The 19381-nt window shown below is 38.4% G+C and overlaps 1 protein-coding gene across 2 annotated transcripts; it reads left to right on the plus strand.

The window, feature by feature from the left end:
* Positions 1 to 1996: 1996 nt before the first annotated feature.
* On the plus strand, positions 1997 to 17484 carry HTATSF1 (HIV-1 Tat specific factor 1). Of its 2 annotated transcripts, XM_019019637.3 has the most exons (10): positions 1997 to 2577; positions 2765 to 3011; positions 4740 to 4920; positions 5300 to 5347; positions 5806 to 5960; positions 7920 to 8083; positions 9508 to 9607; positions 14229 to 14318; positions 15220 to 15357; positions 15946 to 17484. In XM_019019637.3, exons 2-10 carry the CDS (start codon positions 2826 to 2828, stop codon positions 17149 to 17151), a joined length of 2268 nt encoding a protein of 755 aa, XP_018875182.1. In that variant the 5' UTR covers positions 1997 to 2577; positions 2765 to 2825; the 3' UTR covers positions 17152 to 17484. The 2 variants fall into 2 exon arrangements, with proteins under 2 accessions (XP_018875182.1, XP_004064985.1); XM_004064937.4 differs by lacking the exon at positions 1997 to 2577 and having other exon boundaries at positions 2635 to 3011.
* Positions 17485 to 19381: the final 1897 nt, after the last annotated feature.

The following is a 19381-nucleotide window of genomic DNA, read 5'->3' on the forward strand; positions in this document are numbered from 1 at the left end:
GCAGAAGTACAACACAGATCAGCCCATATAAAGGTCAGAGGGAAGAATGAAGCACATATTCAGAGAGAAGCCAACTGTGTAGATTCTTCCTAGGTCCAGCATCCCTTTATGTGGCCCATCTACACTGCAGTCCTGGAGTTTCAGTAGCCACCCCTATCTTTATAACCCACCCCCCCTTTTTTTTGTTACCTCGAGTGTTTCTATAACTTGCAAGAAAAAAAAAAACTTGAAAAAGACAGGTTACAAAGACAGAGATGCTTTCAGATTACCTCAGTCATTAGGGAGTTATTTTATGAATATGCAGGGAAGTGAGAAAAAATAGGAACCAGGCCTCACAGAGACCACAGCATTGTGCAATTATAAACTGTCAGTTCTCACGACCAAACAGAATGCCATTACAGGTACAATGTGTGTACCTCTCAACTCCACTGCCTCACTAGTATGGTGACTCAGTGACCCTCCTTCGCTGCTTCAGCTGCTCCTCTCACCCGTGGGGAACTTCTCCACAGCAGGCCTCTGTTCTGCCTTTTACCTTCCCTGGGAGTATCTCCTTGCTTCTTTGCTACTCTGACCACATCCCTGTATGTTCCATACTCAAACTTTCTGGGAGAGGTTCTCACTGGCTCAGTCAAATCCAGTCTAGAATGCAGAGCTATCTGCCAGGTCACCACACAGACCCTGGGCAGCCTTTGGGCCAGGATGGCTGGGTGACATGGGACATAAGCATAAGGAACCCTTTAAGTCACCTGCTCAAAAGACGGTTGTGGTAGAGCCGGCACTCAATGATATGTGCAGTAGGGTGGTGTCGCATATTATCACCTATGCTGTGAACTCGGGAATGAAATGGGAGCCCAATAACACATTGCTGAAAACAGCTGTATGCTATTTTTGGATCCAGGAAAAAATATTTAGCAAAGTTTAAGCCTAATAAAACTCACATTACCTATATCATAAAAGTGCACACAAATTCAGTTCTCCAAGAGTTCCTGCCAGAACGAGAACTCCATGAAAAAGAAATGTAATTTTAAAAAAAACTAACCCAAACTATTAAAAACTGTTGTTATCGTTGAAACCATAGATTCACACAACTGGTGTGTGGGGAGCCAGGATTTTCTAGAAGTAGTACTCAACTGCTATGTTTAGAAGTGAAGGTCACTGGAATAGTGAAATAATTTCTTCTGGTAAGGTTTTCCCGGACCTCAAGCCCGGGTTATGATATTTATGTTTACACTAATGGGTTCCTTATTATTTTAATGAATTAATATTTTTTAACAGCCGCTTTCATTTTTGTGCAGAAATATTGGTAAGTATAAACCACAAACAAACGTTTTTTGGGGTTTTCAGTGTTTTAGTGTAAAAAGGACCTGGAACCAAAAAGTTTGAAAACTGCTGTCCTCCAGCATCTCATATCTGTCAGGTGCCAACCATCTTAATTCTGTCTCCCCTGAGCTGTGCCTGTCTTGTCGACTCCTGGGTCGCCAGAGCCTCATGCAGTGCCCTGCACTTAGTAGGGGCTCAATAAATACCTGCCCAACTTAAAAATGTGGACCTTTTCCTTTTCAGCAATGAGTGTAATTCCTGAAAACAAAGTTCTGTTTAGAACAAAAAGTATGCTGTGTCTTTCTAAAAGAATGACAAGCGGAGTTTCCCGGCCAATAAAGCTGGTGTTTACACTGGGATGTTTACATTTATGCTTAAGTTTCAAGTTCGAAGCTCGAGCGCCACTGAAATCTGCAGTACAAGAGGCAAGCAACTGCTGCCCTTTCCATCCTTCCCATGGAGTCGAACTCCAGCCAGAGGAAGGTATGAGACCGATAAAGGAGAAGGCTGACACCAGAAAAAGAAAGTTGGCCCTTCTACCCCTCATTCGTTCATTCATTCGCTCATTCCGCATTAGACACCAGAGCCGGTACCAGGAGTTTAGGCTACCAAGATGAACAAGATCCGGTGTCTATCCCAGGGAGTCGTAAAGAAACAAGTAAAAGACGCGGTTCCTGAGCGGGGGAGGGGCCTTTGGGCGAAGGAGGCGCGTCGTTTTCTCAAAGCCAGAGAAATTTGTCCCGTCCGCCCCACCCACTCCCCTAAGATGGCGCCCTCGCGAAACCCGCCCGGCCACCCCCGCGAGGGAATATTCCCACGCCTTCCTTCCGTTTCCCTCCCGGGCCGGCCGATCCGCCGGGGACCCCGCGGAGCTCAAGGCCCTTGAGGCGCCGCGGGTTCCCAGTGGCCCTCGCCCCGCCCCAAACCCGACCCCGGTGGGCGTCGACGCGCAGCAGCAGCGCGTCCCCGCAACCCCGGCACCCCGCCTCCCCGGGCCTCGCGCCGCGTGCCGGCGACGGCGCTTTTTGACGCCATAGTGGGCGTGTCGGCGCGACTCGCGACGTCGCTACGCGCCGACAATGGCGGCTTCGTCGGCCTGAGCAGGGCTTAGTTTACAAGTAATTTCCTGACGTTGCCGAGCGAGCCGCAGTCGCCTCAGATCCGGTCGGCGGCGGCGGCGGTGGCGGCAGCGCGCTTGCGCGCTCCCGCAGCGCCCTGGACCTAGCGGCGGTGCCGAGGTCCGGCGGAGCAAGCCAGGTGGGCGGCGGCGCGGCCGAGCTCACAGCATCAGCGCGCGCGCGCGGTGGGCGGGCAGAGACGGGGGCGGTGCAGCAGCCGAGCGGCCGCGATTTCCCGGGGACTGCTGGGGCGCAGCGGGGAGGCGGGCCGGGGGGGGGCGGCGGGGCGCGAGCAGAGCGCGGTCGACCTCCCTTTCTCTCCTCAGCTCCAGCGTCATTTCGGCCTCTTAGTTCTTCTGAATCCTGCTCCTGAGCTAGGTAGGAAACATGAGCGGCACCAACTTGGATGGGAACGATGAGTTTGATGAGCAGTTGCGAATGCAAGAATTGTACGGAGACGGCAAGGATGGTGACACCCAGACCGATGCCGGCGGAGAACCCGATTCTCTCGGGCAGCAGCCGACGGACACTCCCTACGAGTGGGACCTGGACAAAAAGGCTTGGTTCCCCAAGGTAGGAGAGTGCCACGGGCGCCACTGCAGAGCGGGCCGCCTGGCCAGCCTCGCGGGGCACTCCTTTTACGTTTGCTTTGCTGAGATCCTTGGTCCTTCGTCCTAGCCCCCTTGGATAGCGACGCTTCTTTTTGTTGTGTTTGTTGGGGCACCGATGTGTAAAGGAACGTAAATCTTTAGGGTAGTGTCTTAAATGTAATTTTTAAGTCTTTTCTATGTTTATTAATCTTGTCTGTGAAGGTCACAGTTGATTATTACATGACTGCTTTTTATTGCAAAGAGGAAAAATACCAAGAACAAATTTAGTACCTGTCCATTTCTTGTAGCCAACCCCACTTGTCCTAGGAACTCAGATGTTTAGCTTATGTACTATGTGCAAAATGCAATTTCTTGATTTCTTTTTTAAAGTAGCTGTTTATATATCTTTACTAATTGAACTTTCTTTGTACCTTGCTTTACTTTCCTAGTAAATTTTTTCCCTAGGCATATATGTTTGAACCATATAACCACAGGAATAAGACTGGAGATACACAGAATACAGATGGAAAATCTGTGTATGTTTGTTTGGAATACTTGGAAATTGCTAAGTATTTTTATTTCAGCTTTGAAGTAAAATAACTAATGTTAAACTTGATTCTGTAAACTTTGTGGTAAAAGTGCCCTTTTAATCTGGCTCTCATGAGCAGGAAAGGGCACACTAATAGCACACGAATTGACTTGCAAGTCAATGATACAAAACCTGTCTCCACTGCGCGACTGGACTGCTATTTTAAAAATTCTTTTGCAACTTTTCTTTCCCATTCTGTATTTGTATATATATTCGGATCCCTCCAGATTGTTAAAATTTATGATTTCACTTCTGTATTGGTAGTGCTAGTTTGAGTGCAGATTTGGTTTCTTCAGCATTCTGAATACTTTTAACAAAGGTGTGGTAATGGATTAATGTGTGACTTTATCCTTTTATGTTGTTGAAGCCCATACCTCTTCAAACTTTGGGTTTTACGTTTTCCCCATTCCATGCCTGCCTAATATTGATTGGTATGATGATATAACTATATTTCTTTCGTTTTGCAATAACGCTTTTCCCCCAAAGGGGAGGAAGATAGATATGAGTTGGATTTGTCTTTAATTTGTTCTGATACTAAAATATAACGTCATTTAATTTGTGATAAAGTTAAAATGAGCATTTAGTTTTACAATTGTTAACCCCATTCTTTATATACCAAATCAGAGTTCTGTTCTCTGTGCTCTCTGCATACAGATATTTAAGTACTTACTGTACATGTATATTTGTGCATCTGTACAGTAAGAGAAAATTGGATTCTGTGGTTAGATTATTCATTGACTGTTGGTTTTTATTGTTTTATTATCTGGTTCTTCCTTTGTTGTATGTATTTGTAGCCTTAGTCAAGTAGAGTGTAGAGAGGTAGTAATTAATAAATGAAACAACTAGAAAAGGTGCCAGCATCACTTAAAATGCTTTAAATCGTATCTCAGACTTTTGCATTGATCATCTAAGTACTTGTGTCTTATTTTTTATCACCGTATGCACAATTTTCTATAGAAGGTGACTATTCTTGCATTTATACCTTAATAACTACAACTATTATCCACAGAAACACTTTTGTGTTAAGTTGTGTAACTATGCTGTAAAAACACAATTTAAACTTCTTATGGGTGGAAATAATTTTGAATCTCTCTGTCCGGGTCTGTTGAATTGCTTGTGTAGATTACTGAAGATTTCATTGCTACATATCAGGCCAATTATGGCTTCTCTAACGATGGCGCATCTAGTTCTACCGCAAATGTTGAAGATGTCCATGCTAGGACTGCAGAGGAACCTCCACAAGAAAAAGCTCCGGAACCCACTGATGCCAGAAAGAAGGGAGAAAAAAGAAAGGCTGAGTCAGGTAAGTGGTTCTAGCTTACAAATTTTAAGTGTAAAAATTAAAAATATGGGTGTGCATAGGTACAGTTGCTTTTTCGAGAATTACAATAGCTTTGAAGGAATAAGGTAAGTTTTTTCTTTAAGGTAGTGTCAGTTATAAAGAATCAAGATAAACTGGCCATCTTTTTTCCAGATAGGGCTCTAAAACTAATTATTTGTCAAAAGATTTAAATCTTTTGAAAGCTGGGTAGTGATTTGAGTTAGTTTATCTTGGTCTTTTAAGAGTAACAGAAAGGTCGTCCTGGAAGTTTCAAGAAACTGCTACTTTGTCAAGATTCCATAATATGACTCTTATCTTTTTTTGCAAGTGTTTTATTTATTTAATTAATTTTGATTTCTAGGATGGTTTCATGTTGAAGAAGACAGAAATACAAATGTATACGTGTCTGGTATGTATAACTTTTTAAACAGGTTTAAGGTAGGAAATACTTAATTTTGAGATTTTTCACAAAGTGATTTTTAGCTTTCAGTTTCTCCAGAGTCCATTTTTTATCATTGTGTCATTTTTTGTTCAGCCATTTATATTAGTAAGGAATATGTGTGTTCATTACAGAACCAAGAAATTTAGTGTGTAACTTTGCATACCAACCTTTGGGCCTGGTTAATGTAACTTACAGCAGTGTGTCCCTTCCCATTCAGTGAGGCCCTCAAGAAAGCATAATTTTAATGTATATTTGAGCACACAAAAATGTGAAATTTCTTCAGTTCCGTAAATGTAAAACTTTTACATACATTTAGAAAATCAACATTGCATTCACCTAAGTTATAGATTTCTAATTGGTAGAATGCTAAGTAATTCACCTTCATTATCAATTATAAATGTTTTTTAATTTTTCTTGAATGACAGGTTTGCCTCCAGATATTACAGTGGATGAATTCATACAACTTATGTCCAAGTTTGGCATTATTATGAGAGATCCTCAGACAGAAGAATTTAAGGTCAAACTTTACAAAGATAATCAAGGAAATCTTAAAGGAGACGGTCTTTGCTGTTATTTGAAAGTAAGTTGTATGATCAAATAAGTTTCTTGTATCTTCGTTTTTAACTCAGGAACCAGGGCTATAATTTCTATAGATGATAACCAACACCAAGAACTGTTCAAAACAGGATACGAAGAAAACTGAAATTTCAGTTAGTACCTGTGTGTATCACATTGGTAAGATTATTCACTTGTTTTAAGAAAATATGTTATCAGGTGAAAGTATTATATAAGTATGCGACTGGAGTGCTTCTTTTGTCTTGAAAAATTCTCACTAGAAAGATTTCTTTATTGATATGTACAGTCAATTCAGACTACATTTTAAAAATTCAAGAAGAAAAAAAGCCAGTAACATTTTAGTTGTCCATTGGAATGAATTACACCAGGGTTCAGCAAACTCGGGCTCTGTTTTGGTAAATACAGCTTTATGGAACACAGCCACACTAATTCATTTATGCATTTGTCTATGGTTGCCTTTGTGTTTCACTGATAGGGTTGAGTGGTTGCAGCACAGACCTTGTGGCCTACAAAGCCTAAAATATTTACGAACTGGCCCTTTAACAAAAGGATTTTTCTGACCCTTGAATTAGACCATGAAGGAGACGATAGCTTATTCTTACTGCTTTAAAATATTTTTTTGAATGTGAGAAAAGAGAGAGTGGTATTAAGAGAAATTTGCAGAACTGTATGTAGTCATAGTACCATAAATTACACAAAGAAACCTCAATGCCAGAGGCAGCCATCATTTCTGGAACACCTGCCACCTTAGGAGCATGTGTTATACATTATCACAGGGTACAGAACAAATGATGACATGTACATAAGTCAAACCTGAAAATAATTACAGAGTAAAGTCAAAATGGTAAAGCAAAAGTACAAACACCACAGGTGTGTTGTGAGTATACAGTATTCCAGTGAGATCAGAAGAGAGTAGGATTAAGCTGACAGCTTTTTGGGAAATAGGTTTTTGACCTGAATCTTAAACGTGATGGTTATGGGACATGAGCATGACCATTTTAGGATGGTAGTTTTGTAATGTTCAAATGTAAGGAGATTTGAGAGTTTTATAAGTTCTTTAAGGATTATTAAAAAATCTGCGAACAGATTCTTAGGGAGTTCTGTTAGATTTTTTAAATTTTTAAAGGAAAAAAATTGAGTTTTGAGACCCATAGAAGTACAAGATTGTCAAAACAGTAAATTGAGTTCCAGGAAAATATAGTGAATTATTCCAGGACCCATATATGTGAGCAACTGAGTTCAGTTATCCATTTTTGTTTTCTACAGGTCCTCTGATCTTTGACTCTGTTTGTATAGGGCTGATAACTGTCCTTTCTCTAAGACCTGGAATCCATACATGTATTTAATATAAAGTACAAGTCATCAGATAATTGTCTTCTACTTCTCAGTGTATTACAGACTTACAATTTAATGGATGAACCAAAAAATTAAAGGCTGGCTATGGTCTTCCCAATTCCTTGAGTCATCTAGTCTTTTAAGTAAGAGTATTATAGAATTTTAAAAGAAATACACCTTAGAAATCATGCAGATTTGCTCCCTTCATTCTGCAAATGAGAAATTGTGGCCTCAAGAGACAAAATTACCCAATAATAATATTTATTGAACACCTACCATATGTTAGTCCTTATCCTTTCTATGCATTATTTCATTTAATTTTGTCAAGAACCTTGTGATGAAGGTATTAACTATTTCCATTTTACATACGACGATATTGGGGCTCAGGAAGCTTGAATAATTTACCCAAGTTCACACAGCCGCTTAGGGACAGCTGTGTCTCAGATGCGGGTTTCCTGGTTCAGATTCTAGAGTTCTTTATCTCAAAGAGAGAAAGAGATCTCATATATTCATAATATATAAATATAAGAATTTTAATTATTTTATGTATAATCATCGTTCATCTAAAAAACTCCTGAAGTTTTATTTCGTTGTATAACTGACTATATTTTATCTTACATTTATAAAGAGAGAATCTGTGGAACTTGCATTAAAACTTTTGGATGAAGATGAAATCAGAGGCTACAAATTACATGTTGAGGTGGCAAAGTTTCAACTGAAGGGAGAATATGATGCCTCAAAGAAGAAGAAGAAGTGCAAAGACTATAAGAAGAAGCTGTCTATGCAACAAAAGTTTGTAATTTTTTTCCCTTTTGAAAGGTTCCATATATTCTAGAGTATATTTTTGGTAATAGCCATCTAGTTTTATTCTGTCAAGTGTGCCTACACATTATTTTAAAATAATTTCATTAGCTTATCAGGTACCTTTAGCAATCTATACAATAGGTTTAGATTTAGCAGTGGTGGGGATTTTAATTTTCCAGAGTGTCTATTTGTAATATAATAAGGGCTTAAATGAGCTAAGAGAAGCCATCTGTTTGGAAAACGTTGAACATCAAATTAAATAAGATAGTTTAGGCTTATGTACCAGAACCGTTTACTTCTGTGTGGATTGAAATCAGTGTTACCAGGAGCTAAATTTTTCTATACTGGTTTGTTATAGGAATTAGAAATGACAGGATTTTATAATTGTATTTACTGTAGTTGTATGTAGTATATACATAATGTCATCAAGTTTCTATTATTATTCTGTTTGTTTAATATACTTTGAAATATACTAGTTTTAAGAAATTAGTCAAAATGATAAATACTTTTATCAGAGTAAATTCTACTAACACTTCTAACACCATGCTTAAACTAATTAAATATCATAAAAGCATTTAGTTGTGATGTCTCATTGTTTTTACAAGTGTAGGTAAAATTGATAACCACATATTTTTTAAACAATATCAGTAAAATTTATGATTGTAACAGAGTAGTTTTATGTATTTGAGTGCAGTTTGTTTTTTATAATGATAAAGTACCTAAAAACCAATACAATTTAAAAATATTTTTTAGCCTCAAGGTATGTCTTTCTGAACTCATAAATACTAAGAATTAGAGATTTTTCAAGGGTCTCATTGGAATGTTTGTATAATCAGACAACAGTTGCCCTGAAAAACATTTCATCTGGGGATTTCAGATACTGGGATCATTTTGCCTCTGCCTTTTATTTTATTTTATTTTATTTTATTTTATTTATTTGAGGCAAGAGTCTCACTCTGTCACACAGGCTGGAGTGCAGGGGTGCAATGTTGGCTCACTGCAACCTATACCTCCGGGGTTCAAGCTATATTCATGCCTCAGCCTCCCCAGTAGCTGGGATTACAGACGTGCACCACCACGCCTGGCTGATTTTTGTATTTTTAGTAGAGATGGGGTTTCACCATGTTGGCCAGGCTGGTCTTGAACTCCTGACCTCAAGTGATCCGCCCACCTCGGCCTCCCAAAGTGCTGGGATTATAGGTATGAGCCACCGCACACGGCCCCCTGCCCATTATTTTTATTTCAGAAAGTTTTCTGACTGGAACTATGACTGAAATACAGTTTGTTGTTGTAAAATCCAGTAATTATCTTTATTAAATACTCTAAGTATTGTATGAACAAATCATTCTTTTCTCTCTCCAACAAGTCTGAAGCAAAATTTACAGTTTGTTGTTACTGCTTCATTGCCTCAGGCAGTTGGATTGGAGACCTGAGAGGCGAGCCGGACCATCCCGGATGCGCCATGAGCGAGTTGTCATCATCAAGAATATGTTTCATCCTATGGATTTTGAGGTAGGAAGTGGTGTGCTTACTGATAGAAATGCTGATAGGCTTTTTTTCTCTCAAGGGAGCCTGGAGCTTACCTCGCCTTATCTTTGTCACGTCACCTCCTACGTGTTTGTGCAGCGAGTAGTAAAGGAAGATGGAGCCAAGAAGCTACTTAAGTCTTTTGATTTCCCTTCCCTTTGTTTAGCCCAGTATTGTTTTAAAGTGTATCACAGATAAGACTGTTTAATAACCATACTGCGCCCCAAACAGCAGCTACTTGGTATGGGAAACCATTGAAAAATATCATCATCAAAAGATTTATGGGAACTGCTTGTGGATTTTCAGTGCAAGCCAACAAGTATGGCCTGATTTTGGTGGGGAGTACCAGCTTCACAATTGTAAATGCAAACTTCAGTTTGGTACTAAAAGTTATAACGCTTAATGTCCGTGGAAAATTCCAAGAACAGCAAGTAAAAGTGAATAAGTACATCTGTTATGTATCAACTTTTTAAAGTGATTTTAAAAAAAGTGAATGGAACTGTCCTTCCTCCCCTCAAAAAAGTGAATAAAGGAGGAGCAAAGAACAAGGAGTTCTGAGGAATATTGTCATCAAAGTACCTTGTGTTACATTCTGCCTCTATTCTTATCTCTGTCTACTGGTGTAGACTGACTTTATTGTTGTGGAGAAACAACTCTTTATTCTCTCCCTGGTTCTGAAATTAGTGATAGCAAGTTATACAGAAAGCAGGTTATACAGATAGCAAGTTATACAGAGAAAAATGTTCATAACGTAAAATTCCGTTTTTACCAGTAATCTAGTTGTAATCAGTGCCCATTCCTGACCCTTTTGTGCATTTAAACAGTCAAAATGGTAATATAATTGTAGCTCCCTTAGAGAGGGCCCCAAAATGGACAACAGTTCAGCTCTATCTCAATGAATAGTGTTGTGATAAGGTTTACTGTGTACCTATGGAGTTTGGGCGTCTTTTGAGGTCATTGGAAATATACGTGTGGTTTATTTATGAGATTGATTGATATCTCTTCTGACTAGAAATCTGGAAGAATTTTGAAATATAACAGTTTACAGTTTTATAGTTGCAGTGATAATGAAGTATGGTTTATAAACACGTGCATACCAGATGCATTTTGAAATACTGTTTTTGCTAGCAATAACTTTAAAATGAATGCATAGAGTTACAAAAATATTAGCTGGGCATGGTGGCGCATACCTGTAATCCCAGCTACTCAGGAGGCTGATTCAGGAGAATCACTTGAACCTGGTAGGCAGAGGTTACGGTAAGATCGCGCCACTGCACTCCAGCCTGGGCAACGGAGCGAGACTCCATCTCAAAACAAAACAAAATAAAACAAAACAAAAAACCAGATCATAGTCATTAAAGCAGCATATAAAATAAATGCATAGATTGATCACAATATTTAGTCTGCTAAATACAACTCCGGGATTTCCTATTATTTATTACATTTTATCCCCCTGCTAAATAAGTGATTTATTAGGTGACATATTTATTTCTGTGACTTGAGGTCTTTGATTCACACATTTCATACTCCTGCCACTCAAGTGTGAATGTAAATGCAAACCTAATTCAAAGTATGTGGAACCTCTGCAAGTAGAAGTCTGTTGTGTAATTTTATCTATTCTTGTTTCTACCGCCTGCCTTGCTCATTGAAATACCTTATTTGAGTCTAAGGATCACCCCAGGCAGACTTAGCTTTTCCCAGCTTAACAAATATTCTTTCCCCAAAACCACATTTATTCTACCTTGACCCCTATACATTCCCTCCAGTGAATATTTTTAAAGATAGAAGTTTCATGCTTGCAAATTCCTGATTTTTTTTTTAATCGTCTTGGTTTAGTATAAACATTACTTTGGAGTTACAGAGCCTTTATACTACCCTATTTTGTTTCCTTCATAGCATTTATTATTATCTGAAGTAATTTTGACTCGTCTACTAGAATGTGAGCTCCATGACACCCAGTATTTTGTCTACCTTGTTTGCTGCTGTATTCTCAGTACATAGAATTGTGCCTGGCACACAGTTGGCCCTTAATATTTATGTGATGAAGAATTGAAAGAATTGCTAAATGAAACCCTTGTTATTTACAAGCCAGAGTCTTTTCATTCAGCCAGTGGATAAAACATTTTCTCTTCAGCATCTTTGCAAATGAAAGCAAATTTTCTTCTTAGATGCTTATGCCACAAAGGATGGTGGGACATTGTCTTGGCCGTGGTGGAATTAGTTCACAAAGAAATGCTTGGTGATGCTGTCCTTGTTTGCCCACCTTCCTGGCCTCACATGGTCCAACTATCTTGCTGAGAGCGTGTCAACAAGAAGAGTCACAAATAATCTTGCTTTTGTTCGCTGTCTCTGAGCACCTGAACCTCAGTGTAGACCTGTGCTGTCAGATATGGTAGACTGTAGCCATGTGTGGTTAAATGTAAGTTAATTAAAATGAAATAAAATTCAGTTCATCGCTTCTACTAGGCACATGTAGCTAGTAGTTACCATATTGGATAATGCAGATATACAACATTTTCATTATCACGGAACCTTCTATTGGACAACACTGGTATAGACATTATATAACTTTCGATAGAAGTGTCCAACAGGAAAACCTGCTTTTATTGCATGTTTTGGGGGAGTGTTTGATTTGACTGAAGACTCCATATGAGCCTAAAGAACACACAGCAGCATTGAGCTTTTTAGTGGAAAACAAAAACTGAATTGTCAGGTTATCCTGAGATATCTGAAAGGAGTCAGATTTTGGGTGGAGGGGTATATTTTGATTCCAAACAGTTAGAAGCAACATACCTAAGAATACTGTCTGATCTGAAGGCTAACATTTTTAATGTAACTTCAGAGGGTCTTCAGTATTTAATTCAAATCCTTACTTTAAAATGCATTGCCTGGCAAATTTGAATACCAAGACATGAAGAGTCGAAACTCAAATGCATTAGCCGGGCATGATAGCACGCACCTGTAATCCCAGCTACTTGGAAGGCTGAGGCACGAGGATCACTTGAATCCGGGAGGCAGAGGCTGCAGTGAGCCAAGATCGCGCCACTGCACTCCAGCCTGGGCAACAGAGTAAGACTCTGTCTTCAAAAAAAAAAAAAAGCAAAGCACTGAGACATTGGTGTAGAAATGGAGGTGATGCCTACCCCCACCATGGAATCAAGCTTCAATTTAAAAGTTGTTAAACATGTTGACACAGTTTTTTTTTTGTTTTTGATATAATCCTGATTTTCCTTGGTGTATAAAAGAGAGGTATTAGAAACAGTTTATCAAATTCTTAAAAAGATTTTCTTGAATATTGGCTTTGTACAAAAGTCTGTGCCATTTTCTGTGAGGTATCTGAAACTCAGTAAAACAAAGGTCCTGCCTTCTGAAAGCACTCACTCTAATAGGAGCTAACCCCACACACACACACACGTCAAAAGCCATAACTTTTATTCTCTACTCCTTATTCTTCTCAGGTCTGATCATTTTGTATAAAGCAAATTGGCTGCTTCTCCAAAATTGAGTTTTATAAGTGGGGAAGTCCAGAGTTCTGCCAACTGTAGTTTTAGAAGCCTCAGATTTATGCAAATGAGTACAATTTTATATTTTTTATTTTAAATCAGATTTCAGTAACTCCCTGCCAGCTTATTTTTGCTTTTTGAAGAACCTTACGGGAGGAAAGCCACAATTCTCTATAGTTCCTCTTTAGCTGATGAGAAAAATGAAAGCGTGTAAGAAAGATAGATGCTCTTAAATGTTTCCTAGAAAGTATAAGTCACCTTCAATAGAAATTTGTAGATAGGATATCTTCATTTATATTTTTATATAGTTGAAATTCAAGCTGATAATGTAGCTTTTCCTGAGCCCTTTTTATGCATTGGTACTTGGAGAGAGATTTGTTAATTCCCAGAGGGAATCTTAAATCATTTTGTTGTTATAGGGAGATTTCCACCCGAACTCTAGGCTACTAGAAACAGCAGTACTTGAATGTTCTTAATAGGCTCATAGTTGCAAGAAAGCAACAGCTAAGAATGTATTTTATTGCATGCTTAATAACAGCTCCTTATTTGTATGGTTCTGTTACAGTGTGGTAGGAGACAAGACGAACAGTAATCCTTACAATGTTTATTCTGTGAGTTAAAATAGCATCTTGGAAGCACAAAAATCAATCTTAGGACACTTAGTCAATAAAAGGGATATATTGCTCTCTCTCTCTCCATTACAACATTTCTGTAAATAGGAATGTATCCAAAACACAAAGCAAAGGGCTCTTATCAGTGTGATGTTGATGCTCATGCAGAGCATAGGAATTAGCAGTCTGACTGAATATGTGCCACAGGACTTCCACCATCTTCTCCTGCTCTGCCACTGTAGGCCCCTTCTGCTGCCTGCCATACTTGTCCATTTCCTTTGTTTAAAGCAGGGCAAACCTATAGGAGTAGCAGTGTATGTAGTAGTATAATTTTATTTGATTTTGAGTTTTTAAAAAATTGTATAGAATGAAAAACACAACCTTAAGCAAAACCTTTTTCTGTTTGTTGATTTATCAGAACAAGAAATTGGATTCTCAGGATTTATAGTTAAAGAAGGGAGCAAACCCATTTTAATCATGCATATTTTTCAGGATGATCCGTTGGTGCTGAATGAGATCAGAGAAGACCTTCGAGTAGAGTGTTCGAAGTTTGGACAAATTAGGAAACTCCTTCTCTTTGATGTAAGTTCATGGCTTGGACATATGGATCCTAAAGCAATAATTCCTCCACCGTATAAGTTCTTCTCAGATGTTAGTATACCCCTGAATTTTAGATTAATGTTTTTATATAGTAGTCCACTATCTTGTGATAATCATCTATTAGCAATAATGAGATGAACATGGATTACAAGCCAAGGATTTGATAGATTTGGTATGCCTTGCTTATTTTCCGTCTTCATTACCCTAGAGTACATGATCAGGTGAAAGAAGGTACAAGAAAAATGTATGAGATCTCTGGTTCCCTATTAGTCACATTTTCCCCTCTTTGTGAATTATTCTCATCCTCCATATTTGGAACAATCAGGGACAGTATTCTCCTGTATATTTCCTCTTCTCATCCTCTTTTTACTTCAAAAATTGACACCCAATAATTAAGAGTCACCATTTATTGCTTGTGTATTACAAGCTACTTTACATGTTATCTCACTTCTCAAAACCCTTTGAGGCAGGTTAGCACTATTATACCCATTTTACAGATGAGGAAGCTAACACTTTAGAAATTGAACACCTGGCTCAAGGTTGTTCATTTGTTAACTGACAGAGCCAGGATTTAATCCCAGGGCAATATGACTTCAGAGTTTACACTCTTAACAATTATACTGTCCTGCTTCTCATTAGACAGGGATGTCAGCAGAAACATTTCCAAGGACATTGTGCTTGGTTCTTGCTAGGTAAGATTGAGGTAAAGAAGCAGCTGACTGCACATGACTGGCTGGGATAAAATGGAAGAAAGACTTCATACATAAAGTCTTTTACTTCAGAGTATCAGAGAGAACACTACTACTTACCTACTTTGTGAAATGTATGTGTTTTATTTTTAATCTTATCATTCATTCCTTTTTTTTCTTTCTTATCTTTCTAGAGGCACCCAGATGGTGTGGCCTCTGTGTCCTTTCGGGATCCAGAGGAAGCTGATTATTGTATTCAGACTCTCGATGGAAGATGGTTTGGTGGCCGTCAAATCACTGCCCAGGCATGGGATGGGACTACAGATTATCAGGTAAATTCTGCTGCTTGTCAAGGGCACACACATTGTTTCATTACCAACAAATACTGATCCTTCAGATGTAAATTTTGGGTTTGGTTTAACCTATTTAATGTAACAATGCTTCTTTTATTTTTATTTACTTATATATTTTAATTTTTTACTCTTCCTCTTAATTATTTACAATGCTTCTTTTAAATAATATTTTCCATTCAGAAGATAGAGAAATGTTTGAGTCTTTCAGTTTCTAAGTCTGAAAGTTTGAGGCTTGTTCAGAATAGTGATAAGAAAAGAACACATTCAACCAAATGTTACTCTTCCTTTGTATGCTGTAAAGTATAGACAGAGCTCAAATATTAGCTTTTTAAGAGATGAGACATTTCTGCAGTACTGTGATATTTGGCCTTTATTTAAGTGGTCTTATTTAAGGTCAACTCTAGTAAATCAAGATGTAAAGTTTTGAAAACTGAAGACGGAATTGCTTTCATTTCCTAATAAGAGATGCTTTATAAAATTAAGGTTGTTTCATCAATATTAGATATGTTCAGAGAAGTAACCTTTTGCCTGAAACTTATTTTAATGGCAGTCTCCATTTATCCACAGGTGGAGGAAACCTCAAGAGAAAGGGAGGAAAGGCTGAGAGGATGGGAGGCTTTCCTCAATGCTCCTGAGGCCAACAGAGGCCTTAGGCGTTCAGATTCTGTCTCTGCTTCCGAAAGGGCAGGGCCTTCTAGAGCAAGGCATTTTTCAGAGCACCCCAGCACATCTAAAATGAATGCTCAAGAAACTGCAACTGGAATGGTGTTTGAAGAACCTATAGATGAGAAGAAGTTTGAAAAGACAGAAGATGGGGGAGAATTTGAAGAAGGTGCTTCTGAAAACAATGCTAAAGAAAGTAGCCCCGAAAAAGAGGCTGAAGAAGGCTGCCCTGAAAAAGAATCTGAAGAGGGCTGCCCCAAAAGAGGGTTTGAAGGCAGCTGCTCCCAAAAAGAGTCTGAAGAAGGCAATCCCGTAAGAGGATCTGAAGAGGGTAGTCCTAAAAAAGAGTCTAAAAAGAAGACACTCAAAAATGATTGTGAAGAGAATGGCCTTGCAAAGGAATCTGAAGATGACCTCAACAAGGAGTCTGAAGAGGAGGTTGGCCCCACAAAAGAGTCCGAAGAAGATGACTCAGAGAAAGAGTCTGATGAAGACTGCTCTGAAAAACAGTCTGAAGATGGCTCCGAAAGAGAATTTGAAGAAAATGGTCTCGAGAAAGATTTGGACGAGGAAGGCTCTGAAAAGGAGCTTCATGAAAATGTTCTTGACAAAGAGTTAGAAGAAAATGACTCTGAAAACTCCGAATTTGAAGATGACGGCTCTGAAAAAGTGTTAGATGAGGAAGGCTCTGAGAGAGAGTTTGACGAAGATTCAGATGAAAAGGAAGAAGAGGAGGATACATATGAAAAAGTATTTGATGATGAGTCTGATGAGAAAGAGGATGAAGAATATGCAGATGAAAAGGGGCTTGAAGCTGCTGATAAAAAGGCGGAAGAAGGTGATGCAGATGAAAAGCTGTTTGAAGAGTCAGACGACAAGGAAGATGAAGATGCAGATGGAAAGGAAGTTGAAGATGCTGATGAAAAGTTGTTCGAAGATGATGATTCCAATGAGAAGTTGTTTGATGAGGAGGAAGATTCCAGTGAGAAGTTGTTTGACGATTCTGATGAGAGGGGGACTTTGGGTGGTTTTGGGAGTGTTGAAGAAGGGCCCCTATCCACTGGCAGCAGCTTTATTCTCAGTAGTGATGATGATGACGATGATATTTAATCCCTTAAACTTGCTGTTTAGGGAGAGTCCTCCATCTACATTTGCCTGTGCTTCAGGGTAATTACTAGTAGTGTTACATGAACATGTGCATAGTGGTAGGATGCCATCAGATTAAAGCATTGAAGTGTTTCATTGTTACCTGTACCTAATGGTTTTAAATATATGTTAATTGATTGTTTAGTTAAAATGTCATAGTTACAATGCAAGTAAACTGGATACTTGTTCTTTTGTCAGATTTGTTAAATGCATGCAGAATAATATTTTTAAAAGTATTGATTGAAGTTTGTGATATTCATCAATAAAAATAAGTTGATAATATGCAGAAACTGAAAATTGGACTTGAGTTAAATTGCATTTTAAATTCTTGATATTGCTTTATTTATACTGAAGGTTGGCTTTTCTGAGGACTTGAAGAATCTCTTTGGAGTCTCCTTGCTTCCCGCTGGTATTAGCACGTATGTCTCCATTTCCTCTCTATAAACCAGAACATGTTCCTAAACTCAGAAAACAACCCTCTGGATTTTTTTTTCTGCCCAGTCCTTGCAAATTAACTCTTGTTTGTTTTCTACCCTCTTTCCATTAAAATTGACTCTCAGATGTGCAAAAGTGAACTTCCTGCAGTCTACAGCTCCCATTATTATTAAAAATCTAAAGAAACAGATTAGAATTCTACCTTGTACTGTTAGCGTCTCTGGGCCCCTTTAGAAGTTAATTCAAATTAGAGGACCTCTTCCCAGAAAAAAACGTACACACTACACTATACAACTTGTGTACTGTTTGGGGAGGTTCATGGATTCCCTGAAGCTGAAGAACTTCATGCATGCTTCAGTTGTTTGTTTTTTTAGAATCATAGTGCCTAGCACTGTGCAAAGTTGTGTAGTCCCAATAAAGTTATGGGTCTTTCTTGATTATGCTTTCCAAATTCAGTAGTGATGAATTTACTTCTGATGTAGCATTAAGAAGCTATTCTCAGAAATTAGGAGCATTAAAATAAACTGCATTGATGCTCTTTCATTACAGTATATGTAAGTGTAACCCTCTAGATAGAGAAGAGTTCCTATACTTCAAGTCTGTTTTTATTTTGAGAATTTTTTACTTGATGTCTGGGAATTCATAAAATCTTCAGGATTTTCACCAGGGATAAGTCAGTAAACGAGGTGAAGAAAAGGTAAGTATAGAAAAATTGCAAACCAAAATAGTGTTTCCTTTACAGATAAGCCAGAAGCATTTAAACTTGAATTTATTGGAAAATTAGTTTTCTAAATGAAAGGAAAAGAATGCTTTACCTTCCATACACAGTGGTTAGGATGCATAACTCTACAACGTAAATTAGCTCTGAGACCATTAGGAGAATTCGTTTCATTCTTTACATTAAAATTTATAATCTTGGAAATCCAGAATCTCTCAAAAGAATATACTATCCATCTAGTCTGTTGTTTTAGATACTAACTGTTGCATAGTAAAGACTCCCTGCCACAATTTTGGGCTGGGAAATACATTAAAAATAGAGTAAACTTTCACTATTTGGTGGGTTTTGTCTAAAGTCATTGCCACCCCTGGCAGGTTAACCATCTTCTGTGTGAACTCAAGTGTGTGTGTGTGTGTGTGTGTGCGCGCAAGTGTATGTTAGTGGATTTCAGTTATGCGATACTGTCCCGAATATTTTGACTTCAATTTGGTTGATATCACATACTCAGGTTCTTTTCATATAAACACACTGGAAGTGAAAATCACAAACAGCTGTAAAATGGTAAATAATTTATGAGGTGATATAAACAACAGAAATTAGAGTCATAAAGCACACATAGCTATCTGTTTACTGAGTAATCAGATTTTATTAGTCCTGAAAACTGAATTTAATGTGAGGCAAGAATACATCCTATCATCAAAAGAAAATGGGGGCAGGATGGATTTTAAGCCCAGCAATGCTCCACTGTCACCTGACGACTACTAAGTTTAATGCTCCTTACAGCTATAATTTACACAAAATATTAGTGCATTCAGTCCTAAATGTGTAAACCAGAAGTGGCTTCAGGCATAACTTGAATGGCTTGAATGCCCTGCTGTCTGAGTCCACAAGTACCTTGTACAAGAACAAACATGAAACTTCATGTTAGAAAAAACTATTTCTGGTCTTTGCAATATTAATGAAATACTGAAATTATTACTGCTTTCTACAAAAGAAATAAGGGCAAAATTGGAGTAACTCAAGTATCTGTTTCCCTTCCTT

This window comes from Gorilla gorilla, chromosome X (genome assembly GCF_029281585.2).
Source record: "Gorilla gorilla gorilla isolate KB3781 chromosome X, NHGRI_mGorGor1-v2.1_pri, whole genome shotgun sequence".
Taxonomy (NCBI): domain Eukaryota; kingdom Metazoa; phylum Chordata; class Mammalia; order Primates; family Hominidae; genus Gorilla; species Gorilla gorilla.